Source organism: Haliaeetus albicilla, chromosome 1 (assembly GCF_947461875.1).
Source record: "Haliaeetus albicilla chromosome 1, bHalAlb1.1, whole genome shotgun sequence".
NCBI classification, from domain to species: domain Eukaryota; kingdom Metazoa; phylum Chordata; class Aves; order Accipitriformes; family Accipitridae; genus Haliaeetus; species Haliaeetus albicilla.
In genome coordinates this window covers 54,076,443-54,095,536 of record NC_091483.1, presented here as the reverse complement: position 1 = coordinate 54,095,536, position 19,094 = coordinate 54,076,443, and the positions used below count along the sequence as shown (strand labels likewise).

The 19,094-nt window shown below is 34.6% G+C and overlaps 1 protein-coding gene across 5 annotated transcripts in view; it reads left to right on the top strand.

The window, feature by feature from the left end:
• The window catches only part of CEP135 (centrosomal protein 135), a 42,004-nt gene extending 23,819 nt beyond the window's left edge, over positions 1-18,185 (top strand). For 3 of the 5 annotated variants that reach the window (XM_069789625.1, XM_069789657.1, XM_069789635.1), the window contains 9 exons: positions 118-173; positions 1,201-1,369; positions 4,550-4,660; positions 6,497-6,682; positions 7,640-7,849; positions 8,837-9,039; positions 13,190-13,294; positions 13,710-13,856; positions 16,025-18,185. In XM_069789625.1, coding sequence (XP_069645726.1) covers positions 118-173; positions 1,201-1,369; positions 4,550-4,660; positions 6,497-6,682; positions 7,640-7,849; positions 8,837-9,039; positions 13,190-13,294; positions 13,710-13,856; positions 16,025-16,046 — 1,209 coding nt within the window. In that variant the 3' untranslated portion in view covers positions 16,047-18,185. Of the gene's footprint in view, positions 1-117; positions 174-1,200; positions 1,370-4,549; positions 4,661-6,496; positions 6,683-7,639; positions 7,850-8,836; positions 9,040-12,054; positions 12,511-13,005; positions 13,094-13,189; positions 13,295-13,709; positions 13,857-16,024 lie in introns of those variants that run through there. The other 2 variants (XR_011325841.1, XM_069789648.1) reach the window with 2 other exon arrangements.
• Positions 18,186-19,094: the final 909 nt, after the last annotated feature.

Here is a 19,094-nt window from a genome sequence, read left to right as displayed (position 1 = left end):
TTACTTATTGGTGAAGGATTTAAATAAAGGTTTAAATTTAAAGTTCTTTAACTTGAAGTATCCTGTTATGTTGCAATAGAATAATACCTAATACAACTTTTGCTTTTATTTTTGTAGGAAAAAACAATTACTCATTTACGTCTAACTCTCTCTGAGCTGGAGTCCTCAGCAGAGTAAGTAAAGACTCGGATGCCTTCTTCAGTGGTTTTATTTTAAGTGAAAGTAGATGACTAATTTAGTTATTTTGGTGAAATGGAGTTAATTCTGTTTAAGTCAAGTAAAGGAGTGTAGTGTGTTGAGAAAGATGTCCACAACTTTTGAAGAGGCTTCCCCTGCAATTGTATTGCAGGCTGCAAAGATACTATTAAGACGGCCATTAACAGTTGTTTGTCTATATTTATTTTCAGAAATTGGTAACGTTTCTTAATTCTCAGTTAAGAAGTAGTTTTTAGTATTCTAACAACTCCACTAGATATTATTAGATTGACCCAGGTAAAACTCGGAGCTGAACTCTTAATTATTGGCAAGTTAATTCATCCAGCTTAAGCTACTGGTACAGTCTTAATTAAAATAAAGTTATGTAGTTTTTAGCTGGGCTCATCTGATCTTTCCTTCTTGCTTCTTTTTAAGCATGACTTTTAAAACTATACCTTTTTAAAAGAAAATATTTAAACACCAATATTTAAACATCTGAAGACCAGTGTAACTGAATATTTAGTACATTGATGCATGAAGTATCTGTGGTAAAAAACTAATGCAAAAGTTCACTTAAATTCACACATATTTATATTTCTACTTTTTCATTTAATCTTTTCCTTACTCTTTTGATTGTTGTCTTTCAAGTGTAAGCTTGTCGTCTTCCTTTATGGTTTATAAAATATGCAATGGCTAGCATACTGTAACCACTACCAAACACAGATAAACATAAGTATCTGTAATCGGTGTTTGCATAATAAGATACATCTTACCAGATACATCTTCAAATTTGAAGATTAATTCCATTTTATTTGTGCATATTGACATTTTACATCCATAGCTTATGTTTATGTTCAGACTCAGTTTGTCAGCCTTCAGAGCAAAAATTTTACCTTTTTAAAAAAAAAAAAAAGTTTGTATATCCAAAATCCATGACTGATCATTTCCAGTGGTATGTGGTATAGTGTAAGAATACACAACTTAAATAAGATTTCCACTTGATAGCCAGATGAAGGACATGCTGAGCAACAGAGACCATGAGATATCTAGCTTACATCGCCAGCTTGATATGTCCCACATAGAGCTTGCAGAAACAGAAAGAGTAAAGGAAATGGCTCTGAAAGAAAACCGACGATTGCAAGATGACCTAGCTACAGTGGCCAGAGAAAACCAGGTATGAAAGCTGTACGTAATACTGAAGTATTAAACTATTTATTGTTTGGTTACCTATTGTGGTACATCAAAACCACTATACGCTCAAATTTTATTTGGGATGTTTAATTATTGGTATTTCTTGAACACTGGGATATTAAAAAGGACTGGGCAGAAATTGTAAAAGCAATTGCTTTAGATACTTAAGCGTAATCAGTACAGTGGGGGAGAAACAGACAAGCTTTCAGTTTAGTCACACTTCCCCAGTTTAAAAGAGATCTAAATAAAATAAATCTAGGACATAATTGTTTATAGTAGAATGAAATTATGTTAATTGGTTATATCACTTGGTAGTTGGTATTTAATTAGTAAAAATTGGGGTTTATTATCTGTGGAACAGGGATTATTGACAGCAAGAAACCACAAAAGCAGATACCAGGTTATTAGTCAGGTGAGCGGGAGAGGGAGGGGGAGGAGATTGCTAGCACATCTTAATTTGTTCTGGTGCATAGTGATTCACTAGTTTCATCCATCTAGTTTCCGTGAAGCATTGGATGTATTGAATGAGGTATGCCATGTTTTAAGGTTAGAATGTTTTGGAATGCAGATTTTAATGTTTGTGTTCTGTGAGCCTTGGTAATGGTGGCTGTAAAGAGGTATTGGCAGGTTTTTAATTTCCCATTCTGGCAAGGTTAGTTGCTGTTCATTTGTGTTGCTCTGCAGGAACTTTGCTTTCACTGATGAATTGGGAAGGGTTAGTGTTAGGGGGGAAAATATAACAGGGCTTAAAAGCTGCAAGACAGAGGGATTGAAGAAAACTTATTTTTAAGGTATGATAGTCCTGATTAGTCTGAATTTGGTTCCTGATTTCAGCAATGGATAAGGTTGCACAGTTAATGGGAATAGGAGGGGTTCCCTTTCCATTGTGTCAAGGTTGTGTGGGGTTCTTAGTGAATTCAAAGGTGCCATCTATTTCCCTGGAGAAATGTTCTTATTGGATTATCTTGGTAAGGTAGGTGTCATGGTGAGGTGGTGTCTTAGAGTTCAGCTGTATATTGCAGCTTTTTTTGTGGGAGGGGTTTGGTTTTTGTGGAGATTCTGTTCAGGTACTTTTTTTGACTGCTTGCAGAGTTTTATGTTATGTATTTTTATTTGTATTAGTTTTATATGATTTCATGTTTCCTTAGCTCCCTAGTAGTTTAGAGTCATACTGTACCTCCTTGCTAACAGCTAGCCAGGCAGTAGCTTTAGGCAAAAAAGCAGGTGGGATTGCCCAGTGGACTCTGAGTTGGTTCATGTGTATTCATGGTCAGCTTTCCCATTGGGAGGTATGCAGTCCCTCTCAGCTGCTGATGGCTAAATACACTTCCTTGTAAAGTGCATGCTATAAAAGCACGACTTAAACTTATGTCAGTTACAGAATCAAAGTTGAAATAAAATCTTTAATGCCTTGAGGAATTACCTATTTCTGTAGGGTATAACTGAATTTTTTATTGAAGGATGAGCTATCTCAAGTTGATGGTGTAGGTTAAATAAAAATTTTGCAAGACAGAAATAGTTGAGAGATTCAGTGAATTAAGCTGTTTGGTTATCATCATTATTATTCTTGTGGCATCTTCATCTTGAGATGTTCTCCAGGGGTCTGCAAGTTAAACCAACCACTGGTGTGTAAGGCTCATTCTTTCAAGAGCATGGGGGGCTTATATAGTATATGTCCATTTGCACTCTTCCCAATCATCGTTGCTCCATCTCTTCTTCCTTGAAATTCTCTGCGTCTGGGATCCATGACTTGGAGAGCCTGAAGTGCATTCAGTCTTGTTAATCCCTCACGTAGTCTGAGGAATAATGAGTTGGTTTTGTGCACCACCTGGTTACTGCTGACCAAAAGCCTCCCAGCTCCAAGTGCATGACATGGATGTCCCTGTACAATAGAGTGTGTACATGGACAATATATAACAAAAATGTCCAGTGTTTTATAGGCTAAGTAACATTTTTTTATTGGACTAAACATTAGAAAGACTACATAGAGAATACATGAATGTGATTTAAAGAGCTAGCCCAGAATTTTGTTGCACCTCATTACATTCAATTTGTATAGCAAATAGAACTATTGCAGCTCATCATGAGACTCAAATACCTTGTACAATTTTGACACTGTTTGTTTCAATTCACTTTAAATCCCAACACTAAAAATAATCAGCGCTTTATTAGCTAAACCATTTATTTCAGTTCCCCTCAGTCAACCCAGCTGAGTCTGAAGCTAGAAAGTACAATACAGCAAGATGTTTTAAGTAAATGATGTAGTACCCTGAATAGTTCTTGCAAAGCCTACAGTACAATACATAGATATGTGGGTGTATTATTGAAATTAGACATGCCATTCACAGGTATCTAGTAAGGTGAAATATTAAATATTATCATAATGTGATGACTAAAGCTTTCCCAGTGTACTTGGGAAGGCTACCACAGAGACAGGTAGACTGATTTCAGCATATGCTAAATAAGGCACACAGTAAAAAGGGTGCCATTAATGAATATTAATATACCACAAAAAGAAGACGGGAAAGAAATAAGGCAATATCTTCTATTTCCCCCACATTTGATAGTGGGGATAGAAGAAGATACTTGCCTTTTTGGCTGTCTGGATTGGAGGACTCGGAGAAAGGTGCGAGCTGAACCTGAGAGGCCCAGAGTTAGCAGTCCCAACATCCTAAACAAATTCCATTCCATTTTTGATGTCTAAATATGATCTTAATAATACATTTAGTTACTTTATCTTGCAATTCTACTTTAAAATAAATGTTCTTTTGTTATAAAGTTGACTTTCTAGTGACACAAAACTTGCCTTCACTCGGGGATAGTGAATCTTAAGGCTAGAAAAATCCCAGCTCTCCAACAACTGTGTTGAATTTTCCAAACATCAGTAGGGTGTGTCACCAGGGAAGCTGCAGATTTTATGAACTAGTATGATATTCATTGTTCTTCTGTGATTATTCTTGCCTGGAAGACTCTTTGGTGTATCTAAGGTAATAGGGGATATTTCTGAACCCTACAAATCCCAAAGGGCTTTGACTAACTTACTTAGAAGTAGAATAGAATAAAATCTAGGGCATATGTAGTTACTTTGATTTAGTCTGATGTGGTAATATATATTGATTAATTTACTTAAATGCACTGTTTTGCCTTTATGTTATCTCTTTAGGCTATCAGTACTGAGCTTGAAGATGCAATACATGAAAAAGAAGAAATGAAAACCAGGATTCATAATTATATAACTGAAGTTTCCAGATTTGAGACCTTGATGGCTTCGAAGGTAAAACTATAATCTGTAGGTAGTCATTACCGTTTTCAATAATTCCATTGGTTTTAGAGTATAACACGTTCTCACGAGGATACAATAAAGAAATTAAGAAATGTATAGTTTGGATCCCATTCTCCCTGCGTGTCCCATTTCCTTTTTTTATGGTTTTTTTTCCTTCTTTCCTCTGCACTGTTTCAAGCTACTAGTGGATTCTTATAAAACCTTATTAGACCTGAAGCACTGATAAATTCTGGCACATCACAGTTTCATTGATTATGTTTCAGTTGGCCATAACACTGGAGAATGACAAACAAATCATGTTTGAATGTTGTTTTGCTTTTTGAGTTTTGACAAGGCAACTAGTAAAATATCTGGTCCTATTTCATGATTGTAGGCAACAAGCAGCTTATATGATGGTTTTTAATATTTTACACTTTTTAGAAAGAGAAATTTTATATGTAGTTTTGCAGGAAAGTGTAAAAATAGTACATTGGAATGTTTTCTCTATGAATAATAAGAGTTCAGAGTTTTTGCTGTACTGACAAAATGGTGCTCTAGTTAAATGTATTTTGTCGTGATACTTGGATTCACAAGTGTGACGGTGTGAATTAAAACTTATAATCATTTAAAACAAATAGAATTTATGTCAAGACAACATGAACTGGCAAATTTATTATGTGACTTTGAATTGGAAAGAATGAGTTTTGATCTGACTTTGACTTGCATGTCTAGATGAATGCATATAAATTCAAACACTTTTTAGAAGTAGAAACTGAAGCATAGAGAAAAAAACATCATTAGTATGTTAGTTTAGACCTCTCAATTTAAAACACTTGAAGTTTAGTTTTTAAGAAATTTATAATATACCATATGTCCAAAGCACTTCAGTTACAGATGTGGCTACATCTTTGGCAAACGAGAATCCAGTTATTCAAGTTGGGTACCAATATGCAGCCAGTGACCAGTTATGAAAGGTTGGTTTCACGGATTTGTCTAGTATTACATCAGGGTGTTGCCTGTGGAGGCAAGGATTTACTTTGCTGTACAGTGTTCACTTGCTTAATCATGAGTTTCTGTTTCCTAATGCCCTGCCTCCATTCTGTCTGCACCTTCCATGTTCTGCAGGAAACAGAAGGAATTTCAAAAACAGTAGCCTTCCTCATTAGATAAATCTGATTCATAACAGCAGCATGCTTATACCTCTCTGCATTACATGAACAGGGGAAGAAGGGGAATGGAGCTAAATAAAGAAGAAAAATTAATCACTGCTGTATAATATGCACTTGTAGTTGGGCCAAATTAAAATTCACAAGCAACATTTGTTCTATCACTGCATAACTTGTAAGCACTAAAGCTTGCAGTTTTGTACTTTTATGATAGACTGCTTAGGTGTATGTGCCCAAATAGTTATCAGTCTTTCAGGCACTGCTGTAATATAGGTATTCATAAGACCACAGTAAGTGAAAGAGCTGAAAATGGACTCCTGCTGGAATTTCTTGGTAAAGGGCCGCACTAAGATCAGTACACCTCAGTAACGTGACCCTTGACAAAGCAGAGAGATCCAAAATACACCCTCCCCTGGGAGCCTTGAAACTCATTAACAACTGCTAAATGTAAATACTTCCGTTTAATAAAACTGAATGCCATCACTGTATTTATTTGGACTTGCAAAAGGGATGATGATGTTTAGTAATTGCCAGATGGTGGTATTAAGAAAATGGAGAAAGATCAACTTTCTTCTTCTGGGGAAAAAAAAAACCATGTATATTGTAGGGAGTACGCATGAAGTAAGATCAAGCAACTTGAAGGTATGTTGATCATTGCGGAGTGATTTACTGTTTTATCTAGGAAAAAGAAAACCAAGAATTGTTAGAGAAGTTCCGAATGCTCCATATGCAAGCTGAAGACTGGGAAATGAAGGCTCATCAAGCTGAAGGAGAAAGTAGCTCAATACGACTTGAACTCCTTTCTGTAGATACAGATCGGAGACATCTTCGAGAGAAAGTAGAACTTCTGGAAAAAGAGATTCAAGGGGTAATAACTTGTGCAATGAAATTCTGTCAAGGAAAGTGGGATACATTGAAGTGTTTTTTAATAAAGTCAACATACTATTTTTAATGCTGTAATGGAAAATAATTCCTATACATGAATGTTTCAAATGTGGACACTGAGTTTTTGAAACAGTAACTGAGTTCGGTTAGATGTGCTTTCCTTTTCCCTTCCTTCTTTCCCAAAATTAGAATCACAACATATATTTTAATACTTTTAGATCTCTTCTATTGGGTGATCATTGCTATTATGTTATTGTCTCTGTAAGAACCTTTTGTTTAGTTGCTTCAAAATATTTGCATACAGCTTTATGAGCGTTTTGTCAGCTAGCTTTATCAGTATTTTGTAAGCTTAGTTCTTGCATTTCCTTGAAGCTTTGAATGAAGTATTTGAAGCATTGGTGGCTGGAGAAAAGGTAAAAATCTGGTAGTAGTAGTCCAAATCCAGAATTGGGATTCCATAATACCAAAACATAGATCAGTAGCATAGAAAATAATGAGGTTTATATTTTAGAAGCAATAATTTCAGGGAGATCAAGGAAGTTTTAGAATATAATAGTTGTGGATTGACCATATTTTGTCGCATGCTTTTAATTAGCCAAAAAGAGTTAGAGACTTTAATATTAGTATTGGGGGGGTGGAGGGGACGACGGACACGACACAACTTTTAATTTCTCTTCTGAAGCTGGAATCCAGCCTCATTCCACTCTTGTATTGTACTTGTATAATTCTTCAAGATGGTGATTAGTAAACCATCTCTGCAATGTTTAGTTGTTCTTAGCTGTGATTTAGGGAGAGGAAAGGAATGTAATATAAAGTTAATTTTATAGGGAAAGTTAATTTTGAAGGGAAAAGGAAGTATTAAAAACCCCCTGTTATCCAACAGAGAACTGTTAACTCAACATTTAACACTGATGGGGTATCCATATTTGCCTTTGTTTAGCATATCGTTGCACATCAAGCCTATGAATCTCAGATCTCCTCCATTACAAAAAATATGTCCAAATTGGAAGAGGATATTAAACGTGAAAATCAGGATAAGTCTTCTGTGTTGGCAGACCTGGCTTCTGTGAGGGAACTCTGTGTGAAACTTGAGTCTAGCAAAGATCTTTTATCTCGACAGCTGACATCCAAAAGCATGGATTATGAAAGGGTAAGCAGCAATGACAAATTTTATTTGCTATAATAAAATATCTTCCTTTGCTTTTAGTGTTTTTTGGAGAAAAGAATAAATTGCTTCTGAGAGCAAGATAAGTTAATTTACATCACTAGTTTTGCATTTATATATAAATTACAAATTTTGCAGTGTACAGATCTATATCTGTTTTCTGTACAAAAAGAAGTTTCTTTCATTCATTATCACTACAAAATGTGGCAGCAGTAGTTTTTGCTATACCACAAAGACAAATTGTATTTATTTGATTTTATGTACTGTTTTTTAATTTACTCAAATTTTCAAATTTCATAAAAAGTGAATAGTGCACTTCTTATTTAGATATTAAAGACTTTTCCCTAATGGATTTTTTCAATTAAATTGAAATTTAGATTCAGCTGAAGCTCAGCTTCAGTAATATTTTCAAATAGTTTAAACAGTTCTAAATATCCATAATTTCTAAACTTTTTTCTTTACAGCCGATTGTGTTGTCTTTACTTAGTGACTTGGTCAGGCTTTCTGTTACTGTAATATTCAAGACATCGAGAACAATAGTTCTCATCCCCACAGAATTTGTTTATATTCATAGAACTGATGAGGAAAACAAACATTCCTACATTTTCAGTAAAAGCCAAGAAGCTAATTGTGAGCTAACCTAGTTGAATAGAATGAAGTATAGTAAATACTGGTTTTCTACTTGTGCAAAAGCCTGCTGCTGTTAAAAGCCAATTAGTGTTCTGGGTAATTACCTAAGCATTTCCAGCACTCAGTAATCCAGCTCCCAGTAAAACATTTAAGAGATGTACAGCTTGAATAGTGTTTAACTAAGTATAGTTTTAAATAATTGTAGGCTTTAATTTGTTTTGTGAGCTCAGTTTCCTTTTCAGTTTTATGAAACTTTCAATCATTTCAGTTTTTGTAACACTTGTTCCCGGAAGAGAACTCTGTGTTTGTAAACCAGTGTATTAATAATGTATTGTGCCCTAGGTTCTAGGTGAATTAGAAGATATAAAATCAGAAGCAGAGTTGCTGAAAAAGCAGTTATCAAGTGAGAGACTTACAGTTCAGAATCTTGAAACATTGCTGGCTACTAGTAGAGACAAAGAATTTCAGAATCATTTAACATCCCATGAGAAAGATTCCGAAATTCAGTTATTGAAAGACAAGCTAACACTCGCCGAGAGCAAACTGTAAGTTTTAACAAGTGCGTGTATGTGTTATGTGGTTTACAAAGAAACTTTTTCTGTGTGACAACACTTACTCACAAAGTCAAATTCTTGATGTTCAGTATGGCTGAGCAGATTTTTGCAGCAATGTCTTCTGGCCTTTCATGGCATCGTTTACTTAACGTTTCTTTACAGATCTTTCATATCACTTTCATTAATCAGCACTCTGGTGGACATCAGTTTAGTACAAGCAGTAAACTTAAACAGGAGTTCCAAAGGAAACCTACTATAAAAGGAAGGAACACCCTGCTGAGTTTTCAGTCTTGAGAACAAGCACTCAGTTTCTGTTTGGATTTGTCCCCAGTCTGACTCCAGAAGGTTTGCTTCACATTCTCTTCTGGTCATGACTCTTTCTCACATCAGTCAGGCACAGGAGGTGATACCTTTCCTGAAGCTCACTTGTCTGATATAACTCTGCCATCTTTTTAGTGCGATCATTAAAATCCTTTCCTTCTGAGCTTCTTAGTGGACATAACTACCTTATGGCAAGGTAGCTGACCTGTTGCAGACATTATTTCCACTACAGAACCAACCAACCCATGATAATTTGTAAATTTTTTTTAGCTGTTGAGTACATCTATAAATGTATGTCTGCATTGCAGTATGATTTGGATATTTAACCTTTGCATCAGAGTTAACAATTCTCAAAATAGATAACCACCTCTTTCACAGGTTCTGATTTTCTTCTTAGCTTCAGGAAGCAATCTAATTCAACTCTGCTTTTTAAGCAAAATGTCATATTTTTATTTGGCTTTGAAGAGTTTAACTATGAGCTTAATTATTAAGAGAACACAAATTTTCTTAGTCTTGAACTATGTTTTACGTTCTTACATTGGAGACTATTCTGAAGTCCTAACTCCTTTAGAGCAATGTGGATTCATCAAGCATCTCAAAGCAAATTGAAAGTAAAGTTTTAACATATGTGTACTGCTCACAAAAAAAATACCAAGTAGATTAAATCAATGGTAAATGTGAATTGCGTACCTACAGAAGATGCCTGTTGCCCTTACTTTGATTAAAGTAAGAATCACTTACATAATAAATAGTGAAGTCATAGTGCTTTCAAAAAGCAAAAGTACTTTTGCTGCTATTAATATTTACTGTTAAGGAAAAAGTCCTGTATCATTTATTGTTCCTTTGAAATATAAATGGAAATTAACCTGACACCTACACTAACTGTGGCCAACAGTTTCCATTATAGCTAACTGCAACTTCTTACACTGTGCATCTGCCTAGAGTAGAAAACTTTAACACTCTTATAAAAGAAAGACTAATCTGTTTGGAACAATGAAGTTAAGGCGATGATATTTTGTGTATATGACACTCGTGTACAAGAGAAGTGGGGGATTTAAAAAATTTTCTTCATGATATGGAGCAGGGAATTGGAAGTTTCCATGATATGTGTCATCATGACATGATAATTCTCCTGGGCATACATTAGCCAGTGTGGTATCTCTGCATTAAATAGCAAGAAGGCGGAGTAGCAGCTGAATGTAGATGTTGATGAAGAGTGAAGTCAAAGTAGAATTTCAGAAGAACACATACACTCACTTAGTAAATGCTGAGGTAGGGAGAGAAAGGAAACATATAGAAGGTAAAAGGACAGATCATGCTTCCTTATGAGATGCAGAATATAGCATACCTAAACAGTTAAAAGCTATCTGTAACTTGGTGATGCAAATGTGCAAGTAAAAATGCTTTTGGTTGATTTACATAAAGGCAACAACTTACCACTGACAATGGTCCACCTCAAGTAGCAGTGATCGCAGTGAATCTGTAGATGATGACATTATTAATCGCCCCTGTGCAACTCATTGCTTCATGTTTTAGAATTGCTGAGTTTTGTTTACTTGGGGGGAAAAAAGTTAATTGCATACAAAGACCGCAAACTAATGGAATGTCCTGACTATAAAATTAAATGTGAAAGTTACAAAAAAAAAAAAGAAGAAAAAAAAAAAAGGAAAGAAGGTAATTTTCATTTAACTTTAATTTAGTTTCTTTTTTGTACAAACAGTATAAAACTCTGTTTAAGTAACTTCATATTAATATTTTCACAATTTTTGTTCTGCACACATTGTAGGGTTCCTTTCTCGTTTGTTGTATATGTCAGTACTTGCATTGTTAATAGGATGGGATATTGCAGGAAGAATGATAAATGTTCTCTTGGAGGAGTAGTGGCTATTTTACTGAATCATTTTCCTCTTTATCTCAAAGGTACTGCATGTTGGTAGGCAAATGTTTGGGTGTGAGAACTAGTTGTGTATACCTGATTTTCTACTATTTGGTTTGTAGTAGTTACAGTCTAAAGAACAGGTACTTTAAATGGTCATAGCTGTGACTGAAGTATGTGACAATCATGTTTGTATCTTGTGAAATATAAAAATTCATTTGACTTGGCAAAATTTCCATTCTAACTGACAAAGATCATGTGTCAATATTTTTGAATGTTATTTACAGTTTTGGTCTTACAATGCCTCTGCTTCCACTCTATTTATAAAATGGTACTGATACAACCTCTGACTTTAGAAGGATTCTCAAAATTAAGTTTAACTTGTGAAGTTCTCCAGTGCTGTAATTTTGAGCTCTGTGAAGAGTGAGTAGTTGTGTTATTCAGAGTACTATTTGGGTGATAGTAGATTAAATGAGATCTCTAGTCTCTACAGTGATTAAGTATTAAATAAACAGAGAATATTGAATAGCTAAACTACTTGTTGAGAGCTATCTGTATCTACTGTGAAAGAGACAGATGTCCTGTGAAAAAATAATATATCATCATGGACTCTTATTATATGATGATTACTGTGCATAAGGTTCCAAATTAAAATATTTCTTAATTATTGAGTGATTTACTTCACAACCTTAGTTTTGTTTAAATGTCATTGATGTGGAATAACCTCAGAACTCACAAAACTGTTTGCTTTCTTTCTTTATTTTACAATAATGATATTGGGCCCTGAATTCTTACCTCCGTCCTGAAAGCATATGCCTGTCTCTGAAGGACTTAGAATAAGATATCATCGAGACCTTTTGTCTTCTGCGTCTGTTCTCAACATACTGGATCAAGATACCATTCTAGGAATTTTACTGATGACTAGGGAACCCAGGAAAAAAATATTATGCGGTTCTTTTTGGATCAAATCTCTTGAGTAGTTTGCATCTTCCTGGAATCAGAGACCAGCGGGTGCCAGCCAGGAAGTCTGTGACTGAGCTAGAAGTGGAACTCATTTTTCAAAATTCCAAGTCCAGTGCTTTAGCAATAAACTAGTACATCTTTGCTTCTCCAGAAGTGACTTTTGAGCACTCCGCCTCATATTGGCTTTGAAGACACTGTGGAATACATAGCTGTCTAGATTCTGGTTTAGACAACTTATTTTACACTCAATGACCTTTATTTTTTTTTGCTTGCTTTATAATGCAATTAATGGTGTTTTGCAACAAAGCATTGACTCGTCCAAGCTGATGATTTGCTAAGAAGTATACTTAATAATGTTACTTAAGATTTTCAAGGCTGCTTTTCATTTTGATTCTTGCAGTTGAAACAGTTGGGCCCAAACCCCAAGTGTAGTTGACAAGCTTTCGTACTCTGGGTTTTGCTGGTCTGAGCTTGCATTAATACAGCTTTTGCTAAGATTTCATTCAGCTGCTAGCCAGATAGTTCTGCCTACTTGATATAATTTTTACTGAAGCCGTATCTGTTACATTTGATTTGTTGTGGATAGTTACTTCTTTTTTCTTCTTCCTCTAAGTGTATACATAAAGACCACCTCGCATTGCAACAGACGATAGTAAATCAATAAATTAATGATTTAATTGTTTTTTCTGTTCTTATAAAACATGTTTATGTTTACCTTTGTCTGAAAAAGAACATGACGTATTGCAGTAAAGATGTAGTAAGAGGCTTGCCAGCTTCTCACGTCTTTCTCACCTTAGGTTCTGCCAGAAATGTTTGGTTGCATTCACTTGGTTCTCGCTGCTTCTAATTTGTCTTTCATTTGGTCTGTGTGAAACAACATGTTCAGTATCTATTTTTGTTTTATCTTGCTCTAATTCATCTAAGCTCCTAGTTGACAGTGTTCAAAAGAAACTTTGTTGCTTCTCATGATTTTTTTTTTAGAAGCAGCTATAATAGAGAGGTTTCCATACTTCGAAGTAAAGTTGCACAGCTGCAGACTGACTCTGATGTTTTAAAAAGGCAACTGACAACTGAACGATTTGAACGGTAAGATGCTGTTTCTTCAGTGAGGTGACTCTTCTTGTTTCTTCTTTCTCACTTTTAAAACTGTTGCTTTTTTCAATAATGAGGAACTTTCATGGAAAATTGTGCTCTTATTGTCGTACAAAATGTAATATTCTTATCTTGAAAACTGCTTAATTAAAAAAAACCCCACCCAACTTACACAGTTTCTGAATTCCCTCGTAAATTTTGAGTTTACCATTGAATCTATTAAAAAAAAAAAAATCCCTTCTCATGAAAACAAGAAGAAAGTTGAGTGACATTATGAGAAAAAAAAGGCTCTTTGCAAAGTATTGTGAAAATCACCAAGTAAAAATATGGAAAAAAAGGACGAAAACGTAACTTTTAACATCCTGCAGTACCAAAGTGTTATGTAACTGAAATTGCTATCTGTTGGTAGAGAGCGTGCAATTCAAGAGATGCGTCGACATGGTCTCTCTACATCATCATTACGTGCTTCGCCTCCTCTCAGTTCAACATTAAGGTCTCCTTCGCATTCTCCAGAACGTACCGTTGTAAGGACAACTGATCAAGCAACAGCTGAAAAGTAAGCAATTTGATTTTAGCAGATTGTTTCTGTTTAAGAGTTAGGTTTAAACTGTTTCTAAGTAATAATTTTTTAATTATATGAAATTCTTACACACTTTAGGTGGTTCTGAGTTCTTCTTTTGTTGACTCTTCTGCTATAAAATATTGATTGGAAACAATAGATACAAAAGACCATATAATGTAATGGCTTCCCATTCCTGGTTTTGTTAATGGTCTTGCACTAGCTGACAGCTTCCAAATATATATCACCTGCTTGTTATTACTATTAATTATATGCAAATCATAGAATCATTCAGGTTGGAAAAGACCTTCAAGATCATCGAGTCCCACCATCATCCATGCCCACTAAACCATGTTCTGGAGCGCCTTGTCTATGCGCTTTTTGAATACCTCCAGGGATGATGACTCAACCGCTTCCCTGGGCAGCCTGTTCCAATACCTGACAACCCTTTCAGTAAAGAAATTTTTCCTAATATCCAACCTAAACCTCCCCTGCTGCAACTTGAGTCCATTTCCTCTCGTCCTATCTCCAGCCATCTGACAGAAGACATCAGCACCCACCTCACTGCAACCTCCTTTCAGGTAGTTGTAGAGAGCCATAAGGTCTCCCCTCAGCCTCCTTTTCTCCAGAAATACATATTGCCAATTTATTATTGTTAATAGTTTATCTCCAAAAAACGAATGGCTCATATTAAGAGAAATGCCATGAAATTCTCTCAAGTACAGCAATGAAGGAAAGACACTCCATAGGAGAGAGTCCAGCTAATATGCATTCGAACCCTACACATTAGATTAAACTGCCTCCAAAACAAGTGCATAAAAATAATTAATGCATTTTTCATTGATAGTGCTTGAATGCTATAAATGTCTAAGATTGTGGTCACTAGAGTCCATAACAAAGAAATCAAAATCAACCTCTCACCTGTTCATTTTCACTGACGTTTTTGTTCTTGTAGAGGACATTGTTGGTCTAGATGTTGTCAGCTATGTGTTACAGGCCTGATTATTAACTTTATAACCTGTCTGTCCTATACTGCATAATATATTGCAGTGAAGAGTGGAAGGACAGAAAGAGATAGACAAACCAATTGTTTTTGGAAATATGTGTGCTATAACAGCTATATAGTACACTATAACAACTCATGAATCTGACTATCTGACTGCTAAAATCCAAGAAACAGAATTCCAAACTGGTACGATTTTAAACTTTATTTTTGTTGGTAAATACATATGGCTTGTTCTTCAGCTTACTTTTGTTAACAAAAACACAGGCTTCCTGAGAACTGAGGTTGGCATGGCATGATCCACATTGTCAGCAATTTTTCTTTTCTTCTGCGAGTTTCTGGACAAAGCAAAAAAAGGAAACTGTAGCAAATGAGATATTGATAGTGGGGATGAAACAGCAGTTGTGACTTTTGCTTTACTGGGTGAGCCATCAGGCAAACCCTGTTATATTGCAAATCAACATTTTGACTGAGATGATGATAGATAATACACTTCTGAGAATGCGGATCATCAGTAGAGAATTGTCTTTAGTCTTCTTTGCTTTACAGTGAGTCCCGAGAGCAACAAAAATAGTCCAGTTGCTATACTTGAATATCACATAGTGAACTATTTTTGTCCTGCTATTTGTGTACTTGGTTTTAACAATGACAGCTCTGTACCAAATCTTATCAGAAAATACCCCATTTTCATGAAGTATGTCTTTTTAAAGAAAGTGGGTTTTAACAACTGAATTCATATGCAGTTTAATTTTTTACTATTTTGCCTTTTAACCCTATCAATGGATTATTACATTAGAATGATCTCAGTAGTGCAATCACCATCGTTCACCCTACTTATTTATTCCTTCCTGGGAGCTTGCCACAGTAAAGCGTACACTGTAATTACTGTTCTGTAGTGTTACAACTGTCTTTTTCTCTAATCTGATTTAATCTTTTCAAGAAATTTCCTCTTCCTCCTTGTCTCACACTTACTTTGTTAAGCATTTGAGCAATGAGTCAATGAACTGAATGTAGAGTTTCAGATAATATGCTTGCTAATAATTGATATTCAGAAATAACAGAAGAGAATATGAGGAGGCTAAATCTAATTATTACTTTTAATCCTAATATTCATTAGTAAAATATGATAGCTTTATTTTGAAGTTTTTTCTTTCTCCACCAGAAATGTGAGCTTCAAGGAATAACCAGTACTTGAGTGACTGAAGCATTACCTTGTTACATGGACTTTTTTTTTTTTTTTTTTTAAATTATGAAGGCTGACTTGTATTCTACCTCTGTTTTCTTCAAATCAGTGATTACCTTTGAAATTTCTGAGAACCAGTGAAGTAATCAACTTTCCAAAATTCTGCTTTCCCAACTGGCTGGGATGACTGGGTTTTGCTGGCTGTTTGACAGGTTTTGTATCAAGGCTAAGTTTTGTTACTATTTTGCAAACATAATAATTATAAGAAGGAAATTAGTATTTGATATGACAATCTCTTGTTTTCATTTTACTATTTTATTTCTGTTTGCATATCTCACATGGTTACAGAAGTTTGTTCCTCTTAGTGTGAGCTAACATACAATAACATACATGATTGTCTTAAAAATGCTGAGCCAGTGTGTGTTTTATACTTGTGACGATTTCCTATGTTTGGGCTTTTAACAAGTGTTTTCTGTTTACAGGTCGTTTAAAAGTATTGATTATCTATTTTGTGAATGCATTTTGTTTACTGTACCTTCTCTTAATAAAAAAATATATCAGTTATTCTTTATTAGTGTTCTTGTCATGTAACAACTACTCATCTCCCTTTGTTTAATCTTTGTGTGAAATTGCATTTTAAATGTTATCCCAATATTAAATAAAAAGTGAAGAGAAAAATGATATCTTTAAAGATGTATTGAAATCCTTTAAATATAAAACTAATTCTAAAGTATTTTATATTCAAATTTTTAGTTGTATCTGGAGATATTTTTCAAATTTTGGGTTTAAAAGATTAGAACAAACCTGGAATCCTTCACGAAGTTAAGCTCAAGCTGTTGGAGAGGTGACACAGGCCTTTATGTTGTGACACACAGATAAATGCAGTGAGAACTAATCTTTAAAATATCTCAGGTATTTAGCAGATGAACATTTAAAATTTAGGCTATGAAGTAAGATGTGATTAGCAATCACAATCTTATGATCTTAAAGTCCCTCTATGCAGATAATTGTATATCAAATCATTCTTCTATTCAAGAACATACTGTTTTCTAATGATTACACACCATTCAGGTTGACATGATATGTATTCGTAGCTATCATGCAGAGGACTAGAAGTGGGAGGATATATTGTTGTACATCCATGCAGTGGTGAACAGGTAGTGTTCTGCTTGCCTAATGTTGAATAAAAACTGTGATTGCCAGCTAACATTACAAGCATCTCTATGGTGTAAACAACATCTTAGAAGACATGGGGAAAAAAAAAAATTTTTTCTTTTAGATTTTGTCTAAGATTGTTACAGTTAGAAATTACGAAGAATATTGTGTTAACTGGAAATATTGTCTCATTCATAGATAAATAATTGCTGTTACAAGCTGTATAGATATATTTTATTTTTCATATATTGTATTTTGTCAGTTTTGTTATTTAATATGTGTCTATATGTATTAAATTTTACTAATAAGAAACAACTTGGAACACCCATTCAGAAGTACCTGAAAATACTTGTACCACATAAGGCTTCTGAGCCATTGGAAGGAATTGGTTATTTAAAGTGGGTGCATCTCATACTTTTTACTTTTTAGGTCTCTATTTGCCAGTGACAGGAATGGGGAGATCGTCATCTCTAAATGTTACTTATGTATTAATACTGTTTGTAATTAAGTCAGTCATTTCCACTGATGCTAATTGACATTAATTATTCAGGATGAAGCAGTTCAGTAAGAATGAGAAAAGAACTCATGTTCTGCTCTCGATGCCTTTGGTGGTGATTTTTAAATATCTTATTTTGCATATAAGCCCTTTTAAATTGGAATCTGAATTTTTTTAAAAAAGAGCAAGTGTTCCATTTTATTGAAAAACTGTATTTCATCTTACCAAAGAATGTATATTTTGGCATTACCATTGAAACCATAACACTTCAATTAATAGTAATTCTTACATGAATATTAATTGTGAAGAATTAGTTGAGCACAGGTGGTATAATAAAACTGGTATTTCGGTGACCAAAGCCTGTGCAGCTTTCTAAAACGAAAACATTACTACTGTTCAGACTACAGTAAAGCTGTTATTTTACCTTCTGTTACTATTATTTTACATACAATTTTGTAAGCAACTAGAATAAAAGTAATATTTATACAATTTGCTTTAAAAGTATTCTATCAAGTATTCCATTTCATGAGGTACAAAACAAGCACAAATATGTGGAAGATTTAAATCTGAGTACTATCCTATGCGTCACATATGAAACAAGCCTTATGTGAGTCAGGATATTAATGTGACTCTCCTGGACTCCGCTCCAAGAAGCTTCTGTGCTGTCCTCCCCTTCTGGAAGATCAAAAGATCGTGGAAGCCTCATGCCCTGTTTTAGTCCTCAGCTGGGGTGAGTTGAAAGCACAGTGGGGCGCACATTAAATCATGGGAAAAGTCCGAACACCCAAGTTGTCTGTCTTCTGTTGTGATCTGCAGTTGGGGGAAAAATAACATTAGAAAAATAATAAAGGAGAAGCAATAACCATTGGGGCTGTTTCTCTACAAAACAAGAAGCAGAAGAATCTGGACAGAATAAAAGGACAGTTTTTATCAGTTTACTAAAACCTAAATTGCTCAATTAAACTTACCATAATGTGTTTTTAAGAAAGTCTTAGAATTGACTTTTTTTTTTTTTTTCCGTCTTACAGTATGTCCCTAAAATTTAGATAAGCTAAAGTTAAATAAGTAATTCTGGGGTTCAGTTGGAAAACCCAATTTGTTCTTTTTTTGCACCCTAAATCTGAGAAACATGGAGATTCTTATGTGATGCTAATTAAAAAAGGTTAAGATTAGGGCTTCGCTCTTTTAATTTAAAACATTTTTTACAGGAACTGGTGCATGTGTGGCAAGTCTGACCTATTCAAATGCTGTTATTCCTAAATGAAACCATATGACCACAGACTTTTTGAGTTTTTTAAACCATGCTTTGGGACAGAATTTTATACTTCCTCTTTCTCTCTGCCAATAGTGTAGGAAACCAGTTGTGCGCACTTTTAGTACCCTAGTCTTTTAGCTTTA